At 49.2% G+C, this 24,923-nt stretch overlaps 1 protein-coding gene across 1 annotated transcript in view; it reads left to right on the forward strand.

Annotated features, from left to right (window-relative positions):
* The first annotated feature begins 996 nt into the window (after positions 1 to 996).
* The window catches only part of LOC8036703 (nuclear receptor subfamily 2 group E member 1), a 52,901-nt gene continuing 28,974 nt past the window's right edge, over positions 997 to 24,923 (forward strand). The window contains exons 1-2 of the mRNA XM_042291410.1: positions 997 to 1,033; positions 23,122 to 23,203. Of these exons, the coding sequence (XP_042147344.1) occupies positions 997 to 1,033; positions 23,122 to 23,203 (119 nt within the window). The remainder of the gene's footprint in view (positions 1,034 to 23,121; positions 23,204 to 24,923) is intronic.

Raw genomic sequence — 24,923 nt, forward strand, 5'->3', positions numbered from 1 at the left:
TTTCTCTTCCTATCACAGATGGCTTCACAGGGTCCTCCCGAAGTTTCGCGAACGCGGGCGGAAGTCAGCGCGGAATGATCTCACAATTCACGCAGCATTCGCCTCATGGTGCCCGAAAAGCGGCCCTCTTTGCACACCTTGAAAAGGCTTTCTTCAAAGAAAAGATCGAGGCAAAATTCCCGCTGGTTGCGCTTTAGAACAGAGCCACAAAGCCCGCTCACGCTCGTACCTTTCCTCGAAAGGCGCTTCTTCCAGGCTCGCACGTGCGTCTGATCCGCATCACCGCCGCTCGCAACTGCAGCTCCAAAAGACGACTCCCGCGAAACAGAGAACGTTACAAGCATGCAGCCTTTCGCGCGAGCCCGACCACTTGTCAGTCCGCCGTGCCGCCGCCGTCCGCAACCCCCGTAAAAACACGTCCGGAAACACTAGGCGAAGCTGGCAAAAGCCGGTCGCGCGCTCGCGATCCAGGCAGGCCGGCGCTTCAATCGCTGCCAAACGCGAATGTCATTCTCCACCTTTCCCAGATGGGTCCCCTTTTCGGACCAGTTGTGCCCCCCTCCCCTCTTTCGAAAGGGGCCCGGCCCGTTAGAAAGCATGCCCTCTCCCATTGATCCCGCGGCGGAGGGGGGCTTCAGCTGGCTTCAGTCGGGTCGGCGGCTTCGGCTTTTGGCTACTACCTTTTTGCCGCTACCTTCTGGACGGCCATTGTGTCGGCTCGGCCAATGAGAAGCGTCCGGGGGCAGCGCCCTCGGCCGGCGGAGGCGGGCGCTGGGCCGCTCCCCCCCTCATCGATGGACTCCCTTGGCTTTCGTTTTCGCGTGGGGACCTGGGGAAGTGCGGCTTTCTGGCTCGGCAGTCAGTGGCTGGGATTGTGTGTGTGCCGACGTGTGGGGAACAGCGCCGCGCGTCGTCGTCGTCAACGCCAGGTCAGCCACGGGAGACTCGGGCCGTAGCCGCGGGTGCGCCGGCGTCGGCAAGCTGTTGTTCACCGGCATGGCTGCGGGGGTCAGCAAACCGCCCGGGACGTCCAGTAAGTGCCTTTTCAACTTATCCTATTTTCGCCTCTCCGTTTGGTCGACTTTGAGCCAGTCAACCCGTTGTGCCTAGTAGCGGTCGCTGCAGTATACTGTCTATGAGCTTCGAAGACCTACAGTTCGTTTCATTTTATGGCACATACCAATACACCGAATATCTGCGGTTAACTTAAAACTTGTTGTTGGCCTAGTTGGTTCATGATGCAGTATAGAGGTTTTTTGCGCGACACAGGGGACAATTACAAGCGAGTAGACACGGACAAGCGCCAAAAACCTCTAATCTGCGGTTAACTATTCGAATCTCGCGGTTAGCCGCCATGACCAAAATTGTCTTCCCATCACCGCTTCACGTCTTTCAATCCCCTCTCCCCTGCCCGTGCAAATCTTTCTCCCGTTGTGGGAGGATAACCTTTACGCATAGACATTTCCCCTCTTCTTGTCTTCGCAACAGCAATAACTATAACCTTGAACGACGCTTGCAGAAGCGCGCGTGCTTGGCAGGTAAGCGGCGGAAAGCACGAAGCTCGCTCTCGCGCATCAAGTAAAACAGTACAAATACAGTGAGAAAAAAAATTTAAAAAAATCAGAGATGGTCAAACATATTTAAACGTGCTATTAAGAGAATTGGTAATTGGAGATTAAAATATCCGAGGAGTTCTTGGCAGAAATCGGTTGCGTTCATGAGTTTTTGTTTTAGTGGGCAAATTTATACTCCCAGCTATTTACGCTGATGTGATTTGGGTACCGTTATCACTGACAGAATGAGAATAGCAGGGTGTGTCTTACGAACGCCCGGTCTTCAGCATGCACACGCCCCATGCCTTCCGTCGTGCTTCCGCTCAGCGCACACGCTCGAGGTGGACGAGAAGCAGAAGCGTTTCAAAGGAAGGAAGCCCGCATGGAGCCTGGACAACCGAGGTTCTTCCCTGACGTGTTTACCTTGTCAGTGTCTTCCATAAGAAAAACAGTGTCCCGCGTCCAAGATCATGCATGTATAAGGCAGGAGCAAAGCCCCGTTAACTTTAGTTCGCACCCAATATGGCACATCACTCTTCAAAGCAGGCACAGTATAAGCACCAGCAGAGGATCGAGCGGCGTGTGGCACCAAACGCACGCATCCCAGTGGGACATTTCGAAATGTCTACGCAATCGGCTTATGTGCTACAATGAAAGTTCGGCTCATGCTATACACCAACTCATGCTTACAAACAAATCGGAGCGCCCGGAGCGCCTCTAGCGGATGCCACCGGCGCCGCGCATGCGCGAATGGGGTGTGGGCAAGAAGCTCGCCGTCGCCCACAAACAAACCATTAAAATGCAATGTTGTCGGCGTCGGTGTGAGTCCCCGCGCTCTTTTTCGCGTTGGAATTGTTGAATCTACGTCCTCCTAACGATGTCTGACTACTTGAGCGGCGTTAGCGAAATTAACGAGGCTCGTTACACCGCAAAACTTCGCGTGAATAATGTGACATGCGGCGGTTCATTCCGTGTGGACGCCGCAGAATGTACGCTAAAGCCTGATTCACATGATGAGATTTCGCTCGCAATTTTCAGTAGCGACGTCGCTCGGTTTGCAAATGCGTGAACGCAGTCCGTAATCCGAAATGTGAAATGCTGAGATGGTCGACGTCGATACTGAAAATCGCAAGCAGAATCTAACCAAGTGAATCAGGCATAACAAGCCGGTGATAGCTACTGGTAACAATGATCAACATCTCCTTGTATCTACTGTTTACGTCGAGCCTGCTTACCAACCTTCAAACTTAAGTCTTTTGAGGTCTGCACTTACTTCTTATCGCAGTACCCGGGCCCACGTTTGTCTACGGGCCGGTGTCCTCTAAAAGAGCAGACGACAGTTCGAACGATCAGGCGACCGTTTGAACTTGAAGACGCACTGAACGTAATCCGCAGGTGGTCCGTACCACTTGACGGTTTTCCGGCGTTCATTTTGGAACAAAACAAATAAATCTGATGGCCATAAGTATCTGTGAATTCAGCCCAAATTGCTTCTCACCCAAGCAATCGTGGTCCGACGGCGTTTGGTTTCCCCTTTCAGTCACGGCACATATCCACGTTCTCGGACGAGCCGAGCGCATGAAAACTGACCTTCAAACCTTTCTCGACCCTTTTGGTACAGCCCCAATCGCAGCATTTTGACAAGAAGGCAGGTTTTGTCTGGTTCCTTTCAAAACAACGCAGGAATACACGTATCAGATGGGCACTTCCGCCCACAACCCCGGACCGGAAGTGCGTCCGACGCGCCACCACCGCGCCGTGACGTAACAGAGATGAGTTCGTGTATAGACCAGTGGTTCTAAACCACTGAAATTTCGCGGACCCCTTGGAGATGATGGAGGACCCTGTTCTGGACGAGGGGAATAGAAAGGTATAGGTTAAGTATGATAATGATTTAATAAATGTATACAATAATGGCTAGTGTGAACTAGACTTATTAATATAAACACGAGAAAATTTACCCGAAATTTAAAACGTTTCTTCTCAATGTAAAAAAAAAAAAAAAAAAAATCTTGTATAGCTGGGCTTGATTGATAACACAGGGCTTCGCGGACCACGAGGATGCCATCGCGGACACCCCCCCCCCCCCCCCCCCCCCCCCCCCCTTCAGAACCACTGCTATTGACATTCACCGTTGAACACGTAATGGGTGCACACATTACAAGCAATCAAATTACTTGTAATCGGTTACTTTCTGGGGTAGTTTTTTTAATAATTTGGCTACCTTTATTGAGTAGCCAAATTATGCACTACCTCCGCGCCGGTAGTGCATCACTTCGAGCCCAAAGCGCGCAACTGTAATCAAAGCCACTAGAATTTTGAAATCATCACAGTAAATAAAGCGAAGACGCAGATTGGATACGAGCGCTGCATCAGTGCTCGACCGGGCCTCGCGTCATGTCAAGGGACGGACGGCATCGGACTCGGGTCTCATAGTTGAGTTAGCGCCGTCCAACTGCGGTGACGTTCCATCGGGTTGAAGAGGAAGGCGTGTAACGAGGCTAGGTGGTGATACCCTCACCGCTCTACTGTTTGCAAACGCTTCACCTCATGCGAATCCCGTCTCCGCGCACGTCCAGTGCGCACAGATTGTGCGAGCGAACGAAGGCATTGTCTTCGAACAGTGCGTAGAAAATCCTCGCTATTCGCGTATTTAAATAAAGCCCGCTCGTTACATAATTTGTTTGCGACTGCATCAACGAGGTCTCATCGAGAGGTCGACGGGCCCCAACAAAGCGTCGTGGCTCGAGGCGTGGCTCCGAGGGCCCATTCGTCACGCGGCTAATCGACTTCACGCGTGCAGCCCCGTGCACGACTTCCGCCACTCGAACGTCGTCTCTGGCGGTTGTCAGGCGGGCGCCTCGCTCGCATGTAAGGCGATAGGCCGGGCCTTCTCCAGATCGACTCGCCGCCCTGCTTTACGACGCCGGCGCCGTCTCGTAAAACACTCAGTCCGGCTCGGCCTCATTGATTGCGCGTCAGGAAGGACGTCGAGCGAATTCGCGGAGCCACGGACGCGGACTTACCTGCCCCTCGCTCAGTAATGAGAGAAATTAGAAACCAGCGAATAAGTTTAAACAGCCGGCGCCGCTGGCTCCCGGCGGAAAGGGGAAGAAAAAAAGAAAAAAAAAAGGGGGGGAGGGGGGAAGCTCCGTGTAACACTTTTTATTTACTATAAGTGATTGGAAGGCGTCGCGGATTTGTGTGGTTAGCGATATGCCTCCCCCACCCACCGAAAGTGGTCCCTAAGTCTTAACAACTGACCTCATGGGAGACTGCCTGGCATTTCGTCGGATGTCGCAATCTTTGCGGTTGGTCGAAGAAGTTGCTTAAGAAAAAGTCGGAATAAAGGCAAGTATCGCTGTCGCGGAAGGGTACCAGCTCCTGAAGCTTGTGGGGACTGCCAAGCTGGGAAGCGACCTGCGGAATAGGCGTCGGCCGCTTCCACCTCCGTTTCTCTGCCCACCACCAGGATCGCGGCAGGCATCTACATTCCACTTCAATAACGTCATCAGGTGGAAATTGGGAGAAAACATTTCAGGACGCAGTAAACACAGTTAGAAACGCTTTCGGGACACTTACAAATATTGCTGTACTACTGCTGTACGTTTATAATGTTCTTACTCGTTCGCTGCACAGTTGACAGCACATATTCCGCCCTTATTCTCGATATGAGTGAATATCGTACACCGGACTGCAGTCGTGTATCACTGACACACGTTTAAGATCCCCTGCTAGCAGTCGTACTACGCTGGCTAAATTTTTCATCTACAGGGTGTCGCAAAAGAAAATTTACAGGGTTTTTTTTCACCGCAAAAATAAACGCATCGCCGAACGCTCATTCTCAGTCCGAAGGTAGCTCTAGAGGTCACAACCAGATGCCAAAGTTTCAGCCCGATCCGATAACTTAATCAAAAGTTATAAGTGATTTTCTGAAAATTTCAATGGGAAAATGGAGCCCGTTTTGCCCGTTTTCGGTTTCTGGTGCCATAGAGCCCCATGTATTCGAAAACTCCGTCGGCCGCCATTTTCCCATTAAAATTTTCAGAAAATCACTTATGACTTTTGATTAAGTTATCGGATAGGGCTGAAACTTTGGCATCTGGTTGTGACCTCTAGCGCTACATTTAGGGGGAGAATGAGCTTTCTGCGATGCAATAAAAAAAAAACTGCAAAAGTTTTTTTTTTTTTTTTTGTGACACCCTGTACATGTGAAGACATTAGATGCCTCTTGAGGCAGACTATGTAGATCCCGGTGCAGAAACATCTATAAAGTAAGTTTGACTGTTTGACACTACCACATTTACGCGCTCGTATGTTTCTGTTTAGCTTCAGATAATGAAGCTTGCTGCATAAGTTTTCTGTGGGAAAGAAAAGCAATGCCGAATTAAATCGGAGCTCTTGAGTAGGTGGAGGGGAGGGTACGGAGGAGGAGGCATTCCTTCGTCGTGGCCTTCACGAGTGACCGTGACGTCACGCTTAACGTCAGTATGGAAAACGTCCCATGATGCAACGCGCGGGTGACGAGTGACCCGTGCTTTGCATTATTGGACGCTTTCCATAATGCAACGCGCGGGACCCTTGTGAGTCACGTGTGACATCCTTATGGGAAGTCCCATAATGCAACGCGCGGGTCACGAGTGAGCCCCGCGCGTTGCATCATGGTACGTTTCCCGAAAGGCAAAGCGCGGGACCCTTGTGACGTCACGTTTGACGTCATTATGGGAAATGTCCTATGATACAACGCGCGGGTCACAAGTGAGACCCGTGCGTTGCATTATGGGACGTTTCCCATAATGCGCCACTCGGTTACGCCGATGCCGTTGGCGAAAACATCCGCATAATTCCGGGAAGGGTGTTGTATATAAGGTGCCGCAAGTGCTTCTCTTCGAAAACCGGTGGATTGACGGCTCGTTGCATACGCGACTCCTGTGCGACGGCTCGTTTAGCGTGCACCGGTACAACCGCCCTCTGGTGAGTCCGGCCTCACGGTGCAAGTTCGGGGAATCATCGCGGCCGGCGCGCTTTGTCCGTCGGGGGCTCCTGGAACCCTCCTTCTGCTCTCGCCGGTCAGCAATATCCCCGCCTGCTGTAGACTAACACGCTGTTTGCAATACAAGACCGCGTTTACCCACACCAGGTGTGGGCAAATGCGCGTGCGCAGATGCCAGTTGAACGTGAGCTTAAGCGTTTGCTAACGCGCTGCGCCGACAGCAGCGCCATCACTGCAGAGGCGTGACGTCATCAAAGTCGGTTGTTGGTGCCCCGCAAAGGGCAAGAGCAGGCCAATGGGTGTCGGAGCGGTGCAGTTGAAAGCGGAACCGGGGGACTGAACGACCCCGGTTCGATGTCACGTGTTTTGGGTTCAACGCTTCTCTTGGCTCACTGGGCCTTGGATAGCCACCGCAGCGAAGTTATGCTCGAAGACGAAGTACCGACGCCGCACGTGATAATTGCATATACAATGAAGCTAGCGACTGAACCTGGGGCTTTGCATACTATTTTTATTTTTTGCCTTTTACCATGGCAGGTGACGCTTCATTACACTATGCAGAATGTAAGGAATTACGCCAAATCCCACTGAACAGAATGTTGCCACTAGTTTTTCAATTTGAAGAGGACGATCCGCCAACTGTGTATACGTTGTGGGAAACCATTTGTCTGTCAAAGGCTACTATATATATATATATATATAGTAGCCTTTGACAGACAAATGGTTATATATATATATATATATATATATATATATACATACGTAAAAAATATATTTTTCTAGGCTTGTAAACATTTAGTTTAGCTCGCCGTAAACCTGAAAAATATTTTTTTTATTAAAAAAATAATTATTAGGTTTGCTGGGCACAATTATCGCATCACCCCGCAGAAAATTAACTTTGCGACTGGCAACTATAGGCTTTTTATATCTATTCTATTTATAGGTTTATTCAACGCCCGATTTTCGAACGATGGTTCTTTCTGAGCGAAATCCTGTCCCCTGTATTCGTCCATATCAACACCCATATATTTATTTATTTATTTACTTGCATACTCTCAAGGCCCGGAGGCATTACAGAGAGGAGTGGTACTATACAGTATAAAATCGTTGGCTACTTTCTTGAAGTCTGTCGCTTCAGTGCGCTTTTGTAATTAAGATGTTTAACCAACTAGCCCAACAGTTAATTTTAATGCAGCAATGGGGGCAGGGAGGTGGTTCCAATCGTTAGAAGTTCTTGGAATGAAGGAGTCAAAGTATATGTTTGTTCGACATGATGGAGTCCCCACCTTAAACTGATGGTCAGTGCGACACGATATGTAGAATGCACGAAGATATAACTGGTCTCGAAGAAGCGGGTTATGATGATAAATTTTGTGGAATAGGCATAGGCGAAGATACTTGCGACGAAGGGCAAGGACAGGTAGATCCAGGGTTAATTTCATTGCGGAAACACTTGCATTACGAGAATAATTAGAAAGAATAAAACGAGCAGCACGGTTTTGGATGGACTCGAGAATGTTTGATATTGAAGCCTGGCCAGGATCTCAAATTGTACAAGCATACTCAAGTTTAGGCCTAACTAGGGATTTTTATAATTGTACTTCGTTTTAAGTTCAGACCACGGTGTGTGGTTCAGACGCAGCCGATGGTATAAGCGCGGGCATGTGGCCCCGAACAGTGCTTGCACTGTATACGAGTGCGCGTGCTTGCCGGGGGCGCTGAAAGCCCGGAACTCGCTCTTGTAGCTTTTGCTACGCTCACAATAAAACTGAGTAGCCTCGGTTTGGTCGGAGCAGTGGCGTCACATTTATGGGACCAGGTGATCGTCTTTTCACTAAATTGTTTCGGGAAGATAAGTTTTCTATTTCTCAACACCGTTTGGAAATATAAAAGTTCGTTACTAACAACTAACGTTCTGTCTAAAGAGTGCAAGATATTACAATTTTGATGATGATGATTGCAGTTTTAGCGGCTGCTGCGTGTGAACGCGAGAGGCGACGGTGTTTCCTGTGCTGCGACGCCAAGTCACCGGGAAAAATCGCCACGTCTGGAGCGGGCCTAAGAAATTAGCGCATTTGGTACGTTTTGCACTACGACCGACTTCAAGACAACCATGTTCGTTTCTTAAACAACACATTACGTCAAACAAAGAAATTCGCAGCTTTTTGGGGCACTGTGCGAAGGAGTGACAACGACAGCTGTTGTCGTGTGACACCCATTTTTACGCATATCCACTCTTTATTTACACGATAACACACGACGCTGTCTCGTGCTCGCTGAAGTATGCAGGAAAGGGAATACACTGCACAGATGCGTCAAGGTATCTGCCTTCGACCACATCGAGACAGGTACTGTTCAGCCACCGCTATGACTGTCGCCGTAATAGCGGGATGTTTGCTCCAGCTTCTCTCAGCTAAGCGTTGAATTACTCTGGTTGGATGTGGTCACGTGATTTGGTTATCGTCACGATGTTTTCGCCCTAGCACAACGCCGCCGCGAATGCAGCTGGGATATCCTTATAACAGCTGTCGCTATGGAACAAACAATACCCATTTCGTAAACACAAAAATCAACGACGACTAATCGGCGCAGCGATCGCTTAATGATTAAACGTCGAGCTCCACGGTATCCGCTCGAGCTCCTCCATGGCACCGCTGTCGGCGTTAGCGGGCTGACTCAATTAGCGTCGGGTCAGGAATCGGCAGCGAAGCTAGCGACTACAGCACCTGCGACAGCAAGCCATTCGTGGAACGTACACCACCGCGTACTGACTGCCGCCCCTCTACGTCCCAGAAAAGGCCTCCTCTGCACGTCACGCCACTGGCACGCCGCGGCAGGTTGACACCAGCCAGGATTCGGCGAACTCGTTCGCGACTCTCAGCCGAGGGATTGTTTCTGCGGTCACGAACGGCGACGATGCCGTTCGGGGAAGACTCCACCCGGGTGCCGCGACAGAAGCCCATTGTTGCTAGACGACTTCGGCGAATTCCCCGGAATAAGTTACGCATTGTTGGAGACGAGGAAAGAAAAACAGAAATAGGTGGGATGTGACACATTGGTTAGCTTGATCGTCGTCGAGCAGGCGAACAACGTTCCCAAATTGCCCCACGATAGAGACGTGCGGTCGGTGCGTGCGCGCTCATTGGCACGGATGAAAGATTGTGACACGTATCTAACTTCTGCAGGCGCGCAGACCGCTGTGGCAGATTTCCGCTAAGAATGCGGGTCGCATGATAATCAGGGAATGAGCTAAGCGCCTTCTCGGAGGCGAACGTGTGGGCCCCTGCGGTGTCAAAGAAGAGGGGCCGATTTCTTCTCGTTAAATTGTTGGTCTCCTTTTATAGTTCGGTTTTGAGGAGGAGTCTCCCGGAAGGAGTGTCAGTCAACGTGTGATACGAAACATCTCTTCTTCGTGGAAGCTTTGAAATGCTATATGTCGGTTAGTGGATGGTCGGCGGCAACTTTAATGTTTTTGAAAGGATTTTTTCGTCTTCTTTTCTTTTGTAATTTTTTTTCTACGCTAGCTTTCGCGTTTTGTTTGTAATCTGATGAACTTAGTTGTTCGATGCAACCGTGGTAACATGACAGATATATCCAGAAAACGAAAGAGAGAAAGAGTGCTCGTGCGAGCTTGGCCACACCTTTGGAGCTCTCAAGAAGTGAAGTAATTAGTTGCGTGAGGACCAAGCAACACCTTAGATAACGAGGTCGTATATAGTGTTGGCTTTTCTACTTCAGCTACCGCGCAGGTCAGCGCTGTGCACAGATTATGGACATGAGTGCTTCATTAGCGTTTGGTTGGGGGCACTCGTGGCCATACGGAATTCACACGAGTCCCAGCCAAGCGCTCATGCAGCACTCGTATATTCTTCAACCTGTGCCCCACTCTGGCCCCCGATAAGTGACGGACTTATACAAACGGCATGGCCCCTTCGACCAAAGAGAGAACCTGTCCTCTCTTTGGTCCAACAGAAAACAGGGCTGTATATTAAGTTGTAAACACCTCAAATCTTTCAGAACCAAAATGGTCTCCTATATGTCTCGCTATGAATGGTTATCGTAATCAGTGTGTCTAAGTCGGACCTTTATCACCAGCTGTTCATAGTGTAGTTTCTTGAATTGCAATATTTTTCCTTTTAAAAACAAAGGCTCTGATGAGTCAGCTCTAGATCGTCTTAATGAATGACCTCTTGCCCGGTTCTTAGAGAATGGTTACCCTGGCAGCACATCTCTCTCGTGACCTCTGGGTGGTGCTGAAGTCCACATAGGTGCCCGTTGGTTGTCTATTGGGTATATAGATGTATCTAAGGTTGTATCCAGCGTGTAAACGTGCGAAGAAGCCCACACCCCTGCAGCTTGTCTGCAAAAAGTGCAAAGGCTCAAATTTCTCCAGTCTCGTCAATTAACTCACAGTAAAATGCAAGGACTTTCAGTATAGTCTTGTCGGCTTGTTTTGAAACAATGTTAGACTTCGTGTCTTGTTCCATACTAAGTTTGTCGACGGCATCTGATTCTCGCAGGCTGAATGAAAGTCACTTTCGGGCGACCTGTAGCATCTTTCTCTGTGCTGCTTGTACACGATTCTTTTTCTTCCTTTTTTTTCAGTCAACAGATTATGTTAAATCATAGATTGCAAATAAAATATACTTCAGTTTCTTTTAAGAGTGTTTGTTTCTGCTGCTGCGTTAGAAATGCAAAAAAAAAAAAAAAAAAAGCCTGTGTGCGCATATAAATGCACCTGGGCGCGGGCACTAGAATCGCGTGACATGGGATTGAAGGTCCTTATATCGCGGAAAGAAGAGAGGGGGCTTGTGATGAGGGGAGGTCGCCAGTTTGATTATTCATAAGGCCAAATAAGAATGCTACGATTATGGAGGAAGATTAAGTGAATGAAACGTTTCATAGTGGTCGGCAGCAATCGCAGTTACTTGAGTTGAGAGACGTAATGTGAGGCCGCCGCCAGAAGAAATATAACGGAACAAAAAAGGTCTGCTCATCGTCATCTTCCAAACCGTGGTAGAAGACAACTCTTCTATGTCGCGTATATATGACGCTAATATACGACACGTGGTGTTAAGAATGAGCGTCGGGGTCAGTGGTCGTTTCAATTCAGTTCAGACATTGAGAATATGGTGTCTTCATTTCTACAACCCCAGCAAGCGTACTCGGATCTCAATTTTTAAACAAGTTTGGAGACAGTTCAACCGGGGCCGCGGGCACTGACTCACCCTCGCACATCATATATGAGAGGGGCAGTCAGTAAGCCGCCAGCGCAGTGCTTTAACGCCTTCCGTCACCCTCCTGCGTTGCTCGGAAACGAATTGTCCGTAAAATACTGGCGCCGGTTCGGAACGTGCGGCGAGAGCAGCAACTCTCTTGGCGAACGCCGCAACTCTCTTGGCGAACGCCGCGGGCAGCGACACCCGCGCTAGAGCTGTACTTTGTTCACCGTAAGCTGACAGTGTAATAGAAACTACGCCCTTGTCGGACCAATCAATCGCCTCCCTTTCATCACCAGTCCCCTCCTTCTTTCTCATGGGTATATGGCCGGGAGTATGATCATGTGACCAAAGATTGGCGTGTTACTGGTTCGACGAGCACGTAGCCTACATCTTACTGTCGGCTTAGCGTTGAACGAAGTACCAATCTGCCTCGTGTGGCGTGAAGCGGGCGTTGCGTGTCGGGCGCAGAGCTCCCCGGCGGCGCCACCGACCCGCGAACGGGCGCACCAGGAATCCGTCCGGCGTGACGAAGTCCACGTGCCACCTGACGTCACCTTCGGTGCCAATCCGCCGAGGCGTGGGAAAAAAGCAGCAGCGGGGCGGTGGCACGCCCCCGCCTCGGTGAGGGCTGGTCGCGTGAACCGCGCTCGTGATTGCCCGGGGAATCGGTTCTAACAGTGGCGGAATTACAATATGAAGCCAGCAGCCCGAAGCGTCACTTGATTACTCCTCTTAAGGCCCGTTCACACTCTTGCAACCGAGTGCGACCGAGAGAGACCAAACCGGTTTTTAAGCCTTTTGCGATCTCTTAGGACCAGCTCCGCTCAGTGCATCCGGTCCCAAGAAGTCTTTCTCGGTCGTACTCGGTTGCAAGAGTGTGAACGCGCCTTTATTGGGGAGACTATTGGCGAATTCGCGTGGTCGCCTCTCTCCTCTGACCTCGATTCAGCAGAGCGCCCCCTCCTCGCCTCCAGAGCTACTCGGGATCTTTTTCAGCCGATCACAACTGCTGGATTCAGAGCGCTCTGAGATTCTCAGACCAGTCACGCAATTCATATTTATTGACATTGGTAATGCGTTAAAAACAACACGATCTTACAGCGTACGGTGGACGATTGAGCAAAATTTACGCTCGCAACGTGATGAAATAGCTGTTGGGACGTAAATTAATTTACGCATCGGCATGTAAAAAAAAAAAAAAAAAAAAGAAAACGGCAGTATCCGAATTGATTTTCGCAGAATGGAACGAAAGCCAACGCTTGGAAAGAGTTGTCAACTCATCGCGGTTTCGTCCGTGAACGCGCAGCGATAGCGGTCATGCGTGCGACCGCATTTTTGTCACGGCGAAATATCGTGCAAGCATCGCCGTGTGGCCAAAATCACAGTGCATTATATTCGGCTCTCCCTTTATTTTACAACACAAACCTTTGAACGCACTTTTACCAAACCTGAAAATTTCTTGAAGCGACCACAAAACCCGGTAAAACAGCGGCGAGCCCTGCGAGCTGTTTCTTCGTCGGTTAGGCTTAGCGGATTCACCGCCGTGAGATGAACGATCTCGTGAAAGCACTGGGAATACTTCACACTTCGACTTTTTCTGTTACGGTCGCAAAGGAATGTCATCCCGTCCGTCGTAATCCTCGCCTCGTCGAATTCACAAGCACTTCGTAGAACCACATATCAACCGCCGTCATGCCGTACCCCGCACACCACCACCGAACCACAGACCACTGCCGGCCATCGTCAACAAAACCACGTGATCCCCGTCCAAGTACCACGTGACGCCTGCGCCACTCCGCACTCCGACGGCTACACACGGAGTGCCAAAGAGCGCTCTGAGAGGGAGAGGCGTCCTCGGAATGAACCACCCGATCAGGCCGCAGCACTCTCTTTCAACCACCCGATCTCGCGCGCTCTGGAAAGAGCGCTCGAGAGCGCGCAGAAAGAACCACGCGAATTCGCCATATGCGAGTGCGACGGTGAAACGTGATCGGTGGAGGCGTCGAGATATACTCGCCTTTTGACACAGAGCTTCGGCCTTTAGTCCGCACTTCTATTCGAGACGACTTCTATACAAGAGAGTGTTGAGAAACGGGATGGCTTGCATTTCTTTTTTAGGGGTGAAGCTCGTCTACCCTTGTCAGTCCGGCGTCCGTGCTCACATCGATATTGCTGGTGCTCGTGCTCGTGATCCTGCTCGTGAGCTCACGAGCACGTGAGCACGTGCTCGTGAGCTCACGAGCTAGTAGGGCAAAAAATAAATGTTTGCGCAGTCGACAGGATTCGAACCTGTGCGAGGAGGCCCCAATGGATTTCTAGTCCATCGCCTTAACCACTCGGCCACGACTGCGGGACGAGTAGGGGCTTTGAGATGTGGTAGTAACTCAAGAGCTGGGTTTTTTTGTCATAGATGAAACGTTGCATGTAGCCACTCAATGTCTATAAAGGAGAGGGCACTGCGGTCAAATGCGTATATAATCGCGTTAAACTTTGCATGCACTGGCTCAACGTTTATAGACGAGAGGGCGTTGCGGTCAAATGCTCAAATGCGTATATAACCACGTTCCATACCACACACTCTCTTTCTGACATGGATAAAAACGAACGAAAGGCTCGACATGCTGCGGCTCAGCGTCTACGCAGACAAGCACCACCAGAGCTTCGCCCCAATCAACATCGTTCACCACGTGAAGATGCGGTCTTTTCTTTTCTTTTTTTTTTTTTTCTTCTTTTTCTTAAAGTTGGCATACGATTTTTTGTGTCCCTCCGGGTATACGGGCGCGAAGTTAAAACTTAGCTAAAGGCGCTGACAAAATCTGTTAGCTCGTGTAAAGCACCTCGCACGACACACTTTTACAGCTCCATGTTAAGAGTTTAGGGAAAACTCCTACCACCTCTCTCCAGTTTAGCGGAGCCTCTGGAAAGGAGGTGACCTTCTCTCCAGCGTTCGCTCGGCTAATTTGGAAAGAAGTGGGAGGAGTTGCCCATGAACTGTTAACCTCATAGCTTGCAAGTGTCGCCATTGCTGCAGGCATTGACGTTTATTTTTACTTACTGGTTTCTTCTAACTACAACTTCTGCGGTGTGCAACGCACACGGCGAACCGAACGCTAGCGGCGCTTAAAATACTGGCATGGCCGCAAATGACGTCTCATGATGCAAGATATATGGGTATTGGCGCAGTGGATATATGCGGGCACGAATAAACGGTTGTACCTATAGAGTCAATGTTTATACCTATCTTTAAACCTCGCTGTATTGGTAACCTGGTGCTGCCATAGCTCTGCGCCAAAGCACGAAGATGAGAACGTACCTGCTGCCGTGACTACATTAATTTCCAAAGCGCCTGAATGCAAAAACATAAATCTCGTGAAAAGTCGTAAAAATATTTCTCCGAAGTTGACAATTACCTTCCGATCAAGAACCAGAGAATCGCCACATGCCCACAGGCCCGTAAGAAGAGATTTATTATATTATGTTCTTGGTTGAGCATTCAGGCGGTATTTTAAGTCAGTTGGTGTAAATCAATGGTTCGAAACGCAAGTGAAAGATGTCAAGAAAACCAAGAGACGACGATGGGAGCTGGATCGTGGTGGAGCGTCGGGGTGCGGTCATGTCCCAAACGCCCAGTCCTGGCTGCCGGCCGCTGGCTGATCCCGACTGTGACACTCTTGCCCTTGTACAGGTCATCTTCATCTATTCTTTTTATCTTCTTCTAATAATATCGACATTTTCCCACAACATCACACTTATACCCTCGCCGTGAGAGAGTGAAATGAACACGCGTTTATGCATGTCTAATGTGGGCACCATGCCCGCTCGGGGCCCATCGTCGCCGTTCGAGATTTTGTTGTCAGTTAGCATCATCTTTCAGCTAAAATTTAAAAAAAAAAAGAAAGAAGAAAAAATAAAAAAAGAAAGCGCGCTTTGACGCGTGTTTTTGATTTCGTCATTCCCGGTCTTGAAAGCGTCGAACGCGTCTCGCTCCATCAGTTGCGCGCGTGGATTGCGCAGATCGCCGAGGCCCGGCCAACCTCGAAGCCCCCCCGTCCATTGAGCGGACCGTCAAAAACCGCGGGAGGTTAATGAAAGGTGCTGCCGCCCAGCGAAGCGCGTCGTCTCCACCACGTGGGCCCCGTATCACGTGCCACAGCTGTTCCACGGAGCGTGGGTTCCCCCCAGGTGCGACGCATGGCCTGTGGTCGTGTTGCCCGCTGGCTATCTTCGAAGACTTCAGTTGCGTCACAACTCCACAACATCTCCTTCATTTCTCTGCGACTCGAAATAGACAGTAATCAAGCACCTAATTTTTACGTGCTCTCCTTTTTTTTTTTCGTCCTTACACTTTGTTTTTTGTTGTTGTTGTTGTTTTTCATCCAAAGAGATAGTTATTTGGAGTTTTGTTTCGGCTAGCCTCTCCTTCCGTATCAAAACTAAATCGACGTTCCGCCTCGCTACACATTCTCACACGTCACCTGCCTGCTTAAAGCTGGTTGAACCAAGCAGACAACTACGAAGCTTGCATAAAACATACCGTGGTATTTAACTAATATATATATATATATATATATATATATATATATATTGCCTCTCTTTTATCCCATGTTCTTATGTCGTCGGTGTTGTTTTGTAACAAGTCACCATCGTATTTGTATCAATAAACGAATTTTCCTGTCTCCCTCGTTTTTTATTTTATGAGCTCGGTGTGATGTTGTTTGGGATCCACAAGCACGTGAAGTAAAGAAAAAAAAATTGGTGTGTGTTTGTTTATAGAGCCGTAATTTAGTCTGCCCACAGCCGGACTATAGACGCTTTGCAGCAGCTGTGCATGGACGCCGCCATAACTGACCTTCAGTTTTTGTTTCCTCCTATTCCGTTTATTTCACTTCATCATTACCATAGAAGGCCAGGTTATTGCCACATTAGATTCAACTGTGTCCTTTTCTAAAGCATCGGCCTTTGTAGAGGATCGTCAACTACCGTTTCAGTGGCTCGGCATCTCGGTAAGACAAGAGAAGGTCACCAATGGCGGCTGTAATTTGGCGCGTGTGCAAAGCGTCTATAGACACACGCTATCGCTTCTTCTCTTGCGGCCTTTTCAGTCGCAGAAAAAAGCATGAGCACCAACGTGGGCGCGCTGCGAGCCAGCTTACTTCACAGCGCATATGCTCAGAGAAAGCTGCTGCTTATTGCATCCGAAGTGCTCAGCAGCAAGGCGTTCAGTTATGGCCGCCGCTCAGTAGTCGCAGTTCTACCCTCCTGCTCAACGGTTGCCTCAGTGATTGTCTATAGTGTTGTGTTCCGAGCTGCCATTCAAACTCGGAGAAGATTCCTGCATGTCTTTTCACCAGCTCCCCAGCGACGAATCACTAAGCAACACGTAAAACAAAAAAGAAGCCACCAAGAAATAAGTTTGTTGCCAACAAGCATCCATCTACGGTGTGTGCGTAAGGTCCTCTATTCCCTTAGCGAAGCGTTCAGCAGATAATTGATTTAATGGCAATTAAAAGAATAAAGAAGATAATGCTCATATAGCTTGCGATTTTTGTGCTGTGGCATTACCTCTGGGACAGTCAGCATTCAGGTGTTCGACCAGAGTTGTAATTATGATTTTTCTAGTGATTCTCAGAGTTCCTAATCAGAATTAACGTTCACCGCCAGTCACCGAGAATCTAGCAGCACCTTACGCATGTGTCGCATTTCCAGCACAACGTAAGGAGTATAGGGCAGAGCAGGCTTCACGATAGTTTCCAAACGATTTACGCGTTCGCTTCCTCTTTGTCGGCTTCCCTAGTTTTGCTTTGTCATGAGTTATGTACTCGTGGACTGCTTTTTGCGGCATTTCCAAAGAGGGGAAGAGAGCACGCCTGCACAGCTTTGATCACCGCTCAAGCGCGTGCTCCCGTTGTCTTCAAGCATAGCACAGTTACACAACATACGGCCACGCTGTGGCGCGGGAAATGTATGAGAGGAGAGCCCTGTGGGCGGGCGCCCCGCTGCTGCGAGACACCGAAACACATCTCTCCCGAGCGATGAAATGTCCGCTCGTGCGGTAGCACGAGCGGACGGGGTTCCTCGCGCTACCCCTTCTTTTCTCGTCGGGTTTGAAGACCATGTTTCGGGTCCTCGCCACTGCAAAAGCTGTGCGATGACGTCCAGGTTCCCCGAGAAATGCTCTGCGCTACCAGTTCCTTGCACTCCAAATCTGCGACCGGGCACTATATGGCTCCTTCGTCGAACTGCCAGGCTTTGTGAGTAGAGGAGGCTATGCCTTGACCATTCTCTGTTCACTGAGTGTGAATGCTGCGTTTCCACGTGCATTGTGGACAGAGGAAATCACGACTTGCATCATACAGAACCATGGATAAGCAAGAACACGCTTCCCCCGAATTCAGTCTGAATCTCGAGGCGAACAGCATAGATAGGATATCATTCTCGTGACTTTGATAATCCAGTGTACATATACGATGATTCAACACTTTCTCGCTGTTATCATCGTGTTAGCCTCTTATAATGCAGTGCGGAGAAAGGGTTCATCTCCCGTCCTTGATCACTCCACAATTGATGTCCAAACGGTTTCCAGCATAGAACTGCGTTTCGTCCACCGTGGCCAATTTCGACGTAGCCGTAAATAATATATCGAATTTTGTCGCGTGCTTCCCTCAATTGCTGAAGTAGCATGGAACTGATGTAAGCCGGCACCACTGGGCAGTTTGATTGTACCGAACTAGGGGTCTTATCACGTTACTTTTTGTAAGCAATTAAGGATATTATTATTTACAGTTTTATTTATTCATTGCATACTGCAGACCAATTGAATGACTCAGGCAGGAAGAGCAGAAAGGGTAAATACAGCAACTTTTTTTTATAAAATGTTCCAAGAACAAGAATTCATTTTTATGTACCACCATTATAAACAGTAGGTATGGGAAAAGGAATGTGTCCTTTGTCGAGAACAGCTTTGATCCAAGTCATGCCGATAGCTATGGCGGCCAGGGATGGAGGAGAGCATTTGGTTAAAGGGACCATGAAATGATTTTAAAATCGAATTTCATCCACCGCACGTCGTAAAAGCTGTGAAAAGGAACACAAAAACACAAGACTAGGGAGCCAAAAAAAATTATTTGCTATAGAACTTTTAAAAGAAAACTGGACTCTTTTGCGACTTCTTTCCTTCGAAAGCTCTGCCTTTTCACTACGATGCATACGCAGAAACGGTGCACGTCAGACGAATCCACATCGCCTATTGGGTAAGAGCCTACCTCACCAGCACCGCGATCGTAAACAATAAATAGCCGGCGAATGTTTCCTAAAAGTTTTGTTAAATAATATTCAGATCCACATTTTGTAGCATAATTAGAGATGTGTGGCGAAAATTGCCAAATTTGATAATGCTGAGAGCCAAGCGCCATCTATCGTGTGGTAAACGAAGCAACTACTGCGCGTGCGCAGTAGGGCAGGGCCAAGTTCAGAACGGTTATTTCCTTTGGTTTCCTTCCTCTCAAAACTCTGACTGACTGAACGTTTATTTTTCTACGTGTTCATCTCGCGCGTGCCGACTTCAAGCAGCAAGAAAGAAATGTACTTAAAACAAACCACGACGAACAAGAACGCTGGATCCACAAACACCCGAGAAGAGCGACAACAGCCGCGAATCCCGCTCCGACGAAGCTCTCACAATATAGGCCTAGCAGGCACTCCGACTTGGCGCAGCGTTGCTTCGTCGCAAGACCGTCTGTCTGCCTGCGACCGGCTGGCGTGCTGAATGGAATATGCCCGCGCTACCCTTGTGGGGTACCCTTGTGGACCCTTCCCGTATAATAGTTTGATCGCTGACCTCAATTTTAGGTTAAGAGGTGAGGTCAATCTCTTCCCCTTGTTTTCCGAGGCAGTGTTGACGAACACTCGTCGAAAAGGGACCCTCGTCGATCCTCTCCTTGTTTTGTGTGATCTAGAGCTGAAATAAACGCTGTATGGATTACCTTCGTAGCACGGTATGTACACTTTGTTATTGGTATGCCATTTTTATTCTGACAGACTGCACGTCACTGTCGAGCTGTAACAGTTCGTGGGAGGTATACGTGCAATACCGGTCCAACCTTTCTTTGCCGAGTGTCGCGTCAGTATCGAGTTGCAATTGTAAAAGATCGGTCCCGAAGCGCTTACCAACAGCGCGAATACAGCACTTCATCAAACGCGCGCGTCCGCTCCGAGTGTGAACAGGTATTTACGTGGCTCTTGCTGACAGTTCAAACGTATCTTTTTTAACGTCGGCTCGCTCCTGCATCTCCGAGACCGCGAAAAACGCCGCGGCAAATTGTTCCCATCTGCACTTCCCAACAGGCATACCGGCGTATGGGACTAGTCCCATGCTGTCGCTGTAGCGCAACGTATCTCATTGAATTTCGCTCAGCTGCGATGCGGCGATGAGAGGCGCCGATTCAGAAAATACGTCGGTGACATCGGCGCAGTAAAACCCACCGGCGCACCCCAACTCGCTAACGCTCCCATCTCCTACTGCAGAGAGAACTTCCGGTTCCGGAAACATCGTACGTCACGGCTTGTTTTGCGGTCAAGAAAAAGTCAATATTTCATTAATTTTTTGTGTAGAAGTTAATAAACCGAGAGGAAAACGGATGCCTGTTCGGCATTCAGTGAACATTGACGGTTTATTGTAAAAGTTATCTGGAAAAAGTAAAGAAGTCATTTCATGGTCCCTTTAAACCTGATTTCTTTTCAAATAAAAAAGGTTCGGGGCACGTGGCGTGACACCTTCATATAGAATGAAGCAAAAAGACCCGCATGTTTTTTCTTCTAATATTTTATGCGTTGGTACTGCAACAGTCGACAGTCACTAAAACCAAAAACCAAAAAAATAAATAAAAAAGAACGCTTACTTTTTTCACATCTAAGCTGGCATCCTATAAAAACAAAAAGACTTAAGATAACTTAAAATACTGGCAAAACATATAAGTCAGGGGCTTTGGCTCGAAACGCTAACACATAAAGGTTTAGGACGCAGGCGAGCTGTTGCAAGTCTAACACAATAACAAAACAAAAAAAAAAACACTCAAGCTTCATCATTAATATTTTTATTCGCCTAATTACGGGTTTCTTCCTTACCCCGAAATACTTTACGCAACAAGATCCAAAATTTTTTGTTAACCCCTCATGTTCTCAAGAAAAAAAAAAAAAAAAGATTTACGATTGTTTGAGAAGCATCAAAAAGTCAATAAACCAAACTCATCACCGTGTAATAGAAGAGCGTCTGGCTCCTCACAATGGCAAACAGTTTGCTCAGTTAGCGCCCCCCCCCCCCCCCCTTTTTTTTATTTTCGGCGGCCAAACGGCGCCAATATTGACCAAGCAAACCGCGGCACGACGCCCTGTCTTTGTCCGACCACTCGAAAATGCCTTTTTACAATTCCGAGCACCTGCGGCTGTTTATTCGGGAGCTGGTTCCCGTTAGCGAACGCAGTGGCGTAAATGTGGTTGGAGGAACTCGCGGCTCGTTAATTATTCGACCGCTAATTACGGAAGCGCGTTTTTAATTGCTCGCCTATCTTCGTGGAAACGAAAGACGCCCCCCGGTAAGTATCTGCCTTCCAACAACTTTTACGCGTTTTCCTTTCAATCGTTGTTAGCGTCGGACGTTTTATGACGCGCTCGGGTGCGTATATTCATTACACGGAGTATAGACCCGCGCCAAGTTGTGGAAAAAATAGACAAACAAAAAACGCGGCACACACATATATGGAGATATATATGCTTTTTTTTTATTCTCTTTCTTTTTTTTTTACTAGTAGTAATCACACGACTTGACAAAAGAGTGGGCGCTGTGTATTCGAATTTACGAGCTTAGTATAATGCGGCTTGTGGGGTGTCGAGCTTTCTTCGGTAGAGTTCGTGTCACCGGTGCTGTCTGTTTTATTTTTTTTTTCTTGCTTCTTCCGACGAATACGAAACTTCAACTTGGTGTAATATATATATATATATATATATATATATATATATCCTCGCGGTGTGAATGTGTGGGGGTGGCGGCTTAAATTGTTTTGGTGTCCTTTCACGCGCCACATTATCGTGAAAAGCCATCGTGTCGTCCTCTCTGCAGCGTGTTCGTCGTGTCTTTGAAGACGGTCCGCAGGGGTGTCGTGAGCCTCTCAATGGGAAGAGCGCGGGCGCTTGCTCTGAAGCGACTTCTGATTTACGGCCACCCCCACAACCCCGGCGCGCGTCACGCATCTTATACCTTTGATAAAAGTTTGCTTTTGAGCGGTCTGAAAGAAGAGGACCACGCGGCTCGGCTTCGATGTTCGCGTCAGTCGTTCGGCGCCTTTGCTCGCGACGAGACAGACAGTCCTTATTATCGGAGTCGTCCGAGAAGTCTTTCTTTCCCTTGCACTCCGCGGCGTCATTAAAAACCCAGCTATTTCTTCTCCTCAGTGAACGTGTTTCACGCGGCGGCGCCGACCGACCGACCGTCCTATTAACTGGGAGGTGACAGCGTCCGTAGAATGACACGAGCTCTTTAGTTCTTTGGAAGAAGTTTACGCCCGTGCTCGGAAGGATTCATCGTGACCGTGTATGCCGTTGCGGGGAATCCGCGTCAGGGCACCTGCAGTCGGTGCGTCTTTCTGGTTTTTGATGGCGAGTTTCGGGAACGACGAGACGAGAAGTGTCGTTTCGAGGGAACGCCGGTTGCTTCCGCAAGGGCGGCGGTTCTTGAGTGGAAGTCATATAGAATGTCTTTGGTGAAAGGGAAGGCCAATCATCGTTTCAACCTATACCCTTGCTAAATATGAAACAGCGTCGGTTTGTATTGCTAAGGCTGCTGAATAAATCTGGCAAGAATTAAGGAATGTTTGGAGTCTATCATATGTCTTGAATGAGCAAGATCGTTTCCAGCCGTTGCGGGAAATCAAACCTCATGTCATGGTCTTATTTTCACGTAATTGTCTCTGCATTGTCTCTGGGGCCGCGCTTTAGAGTTGCCGGGTTTCTATATACTTCCGTTATCTCTTCTCAGGTTCTCAGGGTCATCCTCACTGTGTACGCATTCAAAGATGTCTCGGGAATCGTTGGAATGTTCGCCTTCGGCCCGCGCCAGACAATTTATAACAGCGGAGGATTTAGGGGGGGAAAGGGGAGGGGTGCGCTGCCCCCCCCCCCTCCCCCCCCCCCCCCCCACCCCGCCAAGTATTATTTTTAAAATCGCCTCTGAATAATAACAACAAAACGGGGACGGAATTACGCTGGTGAATACTCACAATGAATTGGTGAATGGCATGCTCATTTCTCGATCTCCGAATATGAGAAAGGAGTTCAGCAATCTTTTTGTCTTCTCTTCTAGGCCGCATTCTGCTGGATATCCCCTGCAAGGTGTGCCTGGACCACTCGTCCGGCAAGCACTACGGCATATTCGCCTGCGACGGGTAAGCACGCTTTCAGACGTTCGGGGTGTAGCCGTATTTTTAGCTAGTCGTTTTCGGAGCACACGGTTGCGAAATTATGTACGGCGCAACTGTTCCGTTCCGTGAAACCGTACGTAAAATTTAACGTGCTTTATCATACCGTAAAACTCGCGCAACCACGTAAACGACGATGATGATTGAGTTAGACCGTGAGCGCCATCTTCTAGTAAACATCTGAAACGCACTGCAGCGTGCAAACCAGTGGCGTACGGGGCTCGAGTTTCACGGCGTACGTACGACTGATGTAAACAAGACGGCATTTACCGGTCGGAATTTCAAGAGCTCCAGATCTAGATAGGGTCAAAAGTGTGACCGCCATCTAGAACTTGAACGATCGTTCACGCTGTGTGACGTCGAACCAAATCGATTCGTATGCTCGCGGTCGCCGCGGCGGCTCGTTTGCCTGGATTACGAAAATTTACTCACATGCGTAGTCTACAGCAGTCGCGATCGCTTACCATCGAGAGCAGTTCTCGAGATGATTTAGTTCGAGCCTTAATACGCTCGGCTGGACCGGCGAAGTCAGTCGCCGATCCGACCGCCATCGTCTCTCCCGAGTCGTCAACGGTTGTAGCTGCTTCGCGGTACCGACTCCAGCGGCCGGAGGGGGAGGAACGAACAAGAAGCACATCCCGAAGCTCCCAACGAACAGCGCGCGCACGCGCAGTGGCGTCGGCGATGCGTTCGAGGACGAACCGTTCGTGTGTCAAAACGACTCGCTAAAACTCCCTCTATTCGAAATGCACACAAACCAGTTAGTAAAACATAATTCTTTTTTTTTTTATGAAATTTTGGCTAATTGTTTTGGGCTGACTGGAGGACCGCTATCGGTGTCACAACTCGGGAGTTTGCAAGCCCCAGAAGCCAGCTTCCGTCCGGAGGGGAACCTCTTTTTTTCCCACACTGTCCAAAACTGCGCCCTGCGTCCACCGCCCGCTGTCGCCGCTGCGGCAGCTGTCAAAAGCAGTCCTCGTCACGCAGACCTCTCTTCCTCCTCCCCCATTTCGTCATAACATCCCCACTTGGTCCTGCCGGGACGACGCATAATGGCCAGGACCCGACGGAGGGCCCACAATGACCAACTCCTCCCGCTCCATCACGTCCAAAACGGCGTCACTTTGCCCCCCTTTCCCATGAATGAAAGGGCGCCATATTGCCGAGTGGCCCGCATCCCGTCGTCTGCAACGACGGCGTCGCCGACATAATGAGGCTCCATGACTGCGTTTGGACGGGGAGAGGACTCTTCGGTCGCCATTTCGGGACTGGATCCCCTCCTCTTCCTCTCTTTTTCCTTCCCTCCTCTCCACACCCTGATACAACGTTTCCCTTCTCTCGGTAACCCCCTTTGGAGGCCCCACTGACTAAGCAATTTCAAGTGGGTGGAAGCTGGAGCGTCGAGGCTTGAAGGATGTGTCGTCTGCTATTCGGTCTCTGCCCTGGTCTTCTGCTGCACTGGATGCGTCAGTTGGCGGTGTGACCGGAGGTGGCGTTGAGTTTCGATGATAGCGGGTTTTGGGGGGCCTCGAGTGGACGGCTCTTTCACCTCGAATCTTTCTCTTCTTTTTCTTTCTTTTTTTTTTGTAATCCAACGAGTTGGAGCCGTACTTTGATCTGGGGGTGAAGCGACGAGGGGATAATGGGATCGAGCGCTGTAATGACATAATGCCGGGCCCCGTTTTCT

Source organism: Ixodes scapularis, unplaced genomic scaffold (genome assembly GCF_016920785.2).
Source record: "Ixodes scapularis isolate PalLabHiFi unplaced genomic scaffold, ASM1692078v2 PGA_scaffold2__306_contigs__length_199485367, whole genome shotgun sequence".
NCBI classification, from domain to species: domain Eukaryota; kingdom Metazoa; phylum Arthropoda; class Arachnida; order Ixodida; family Ixodidae; genus Ixodes; species Ixodes scapularis.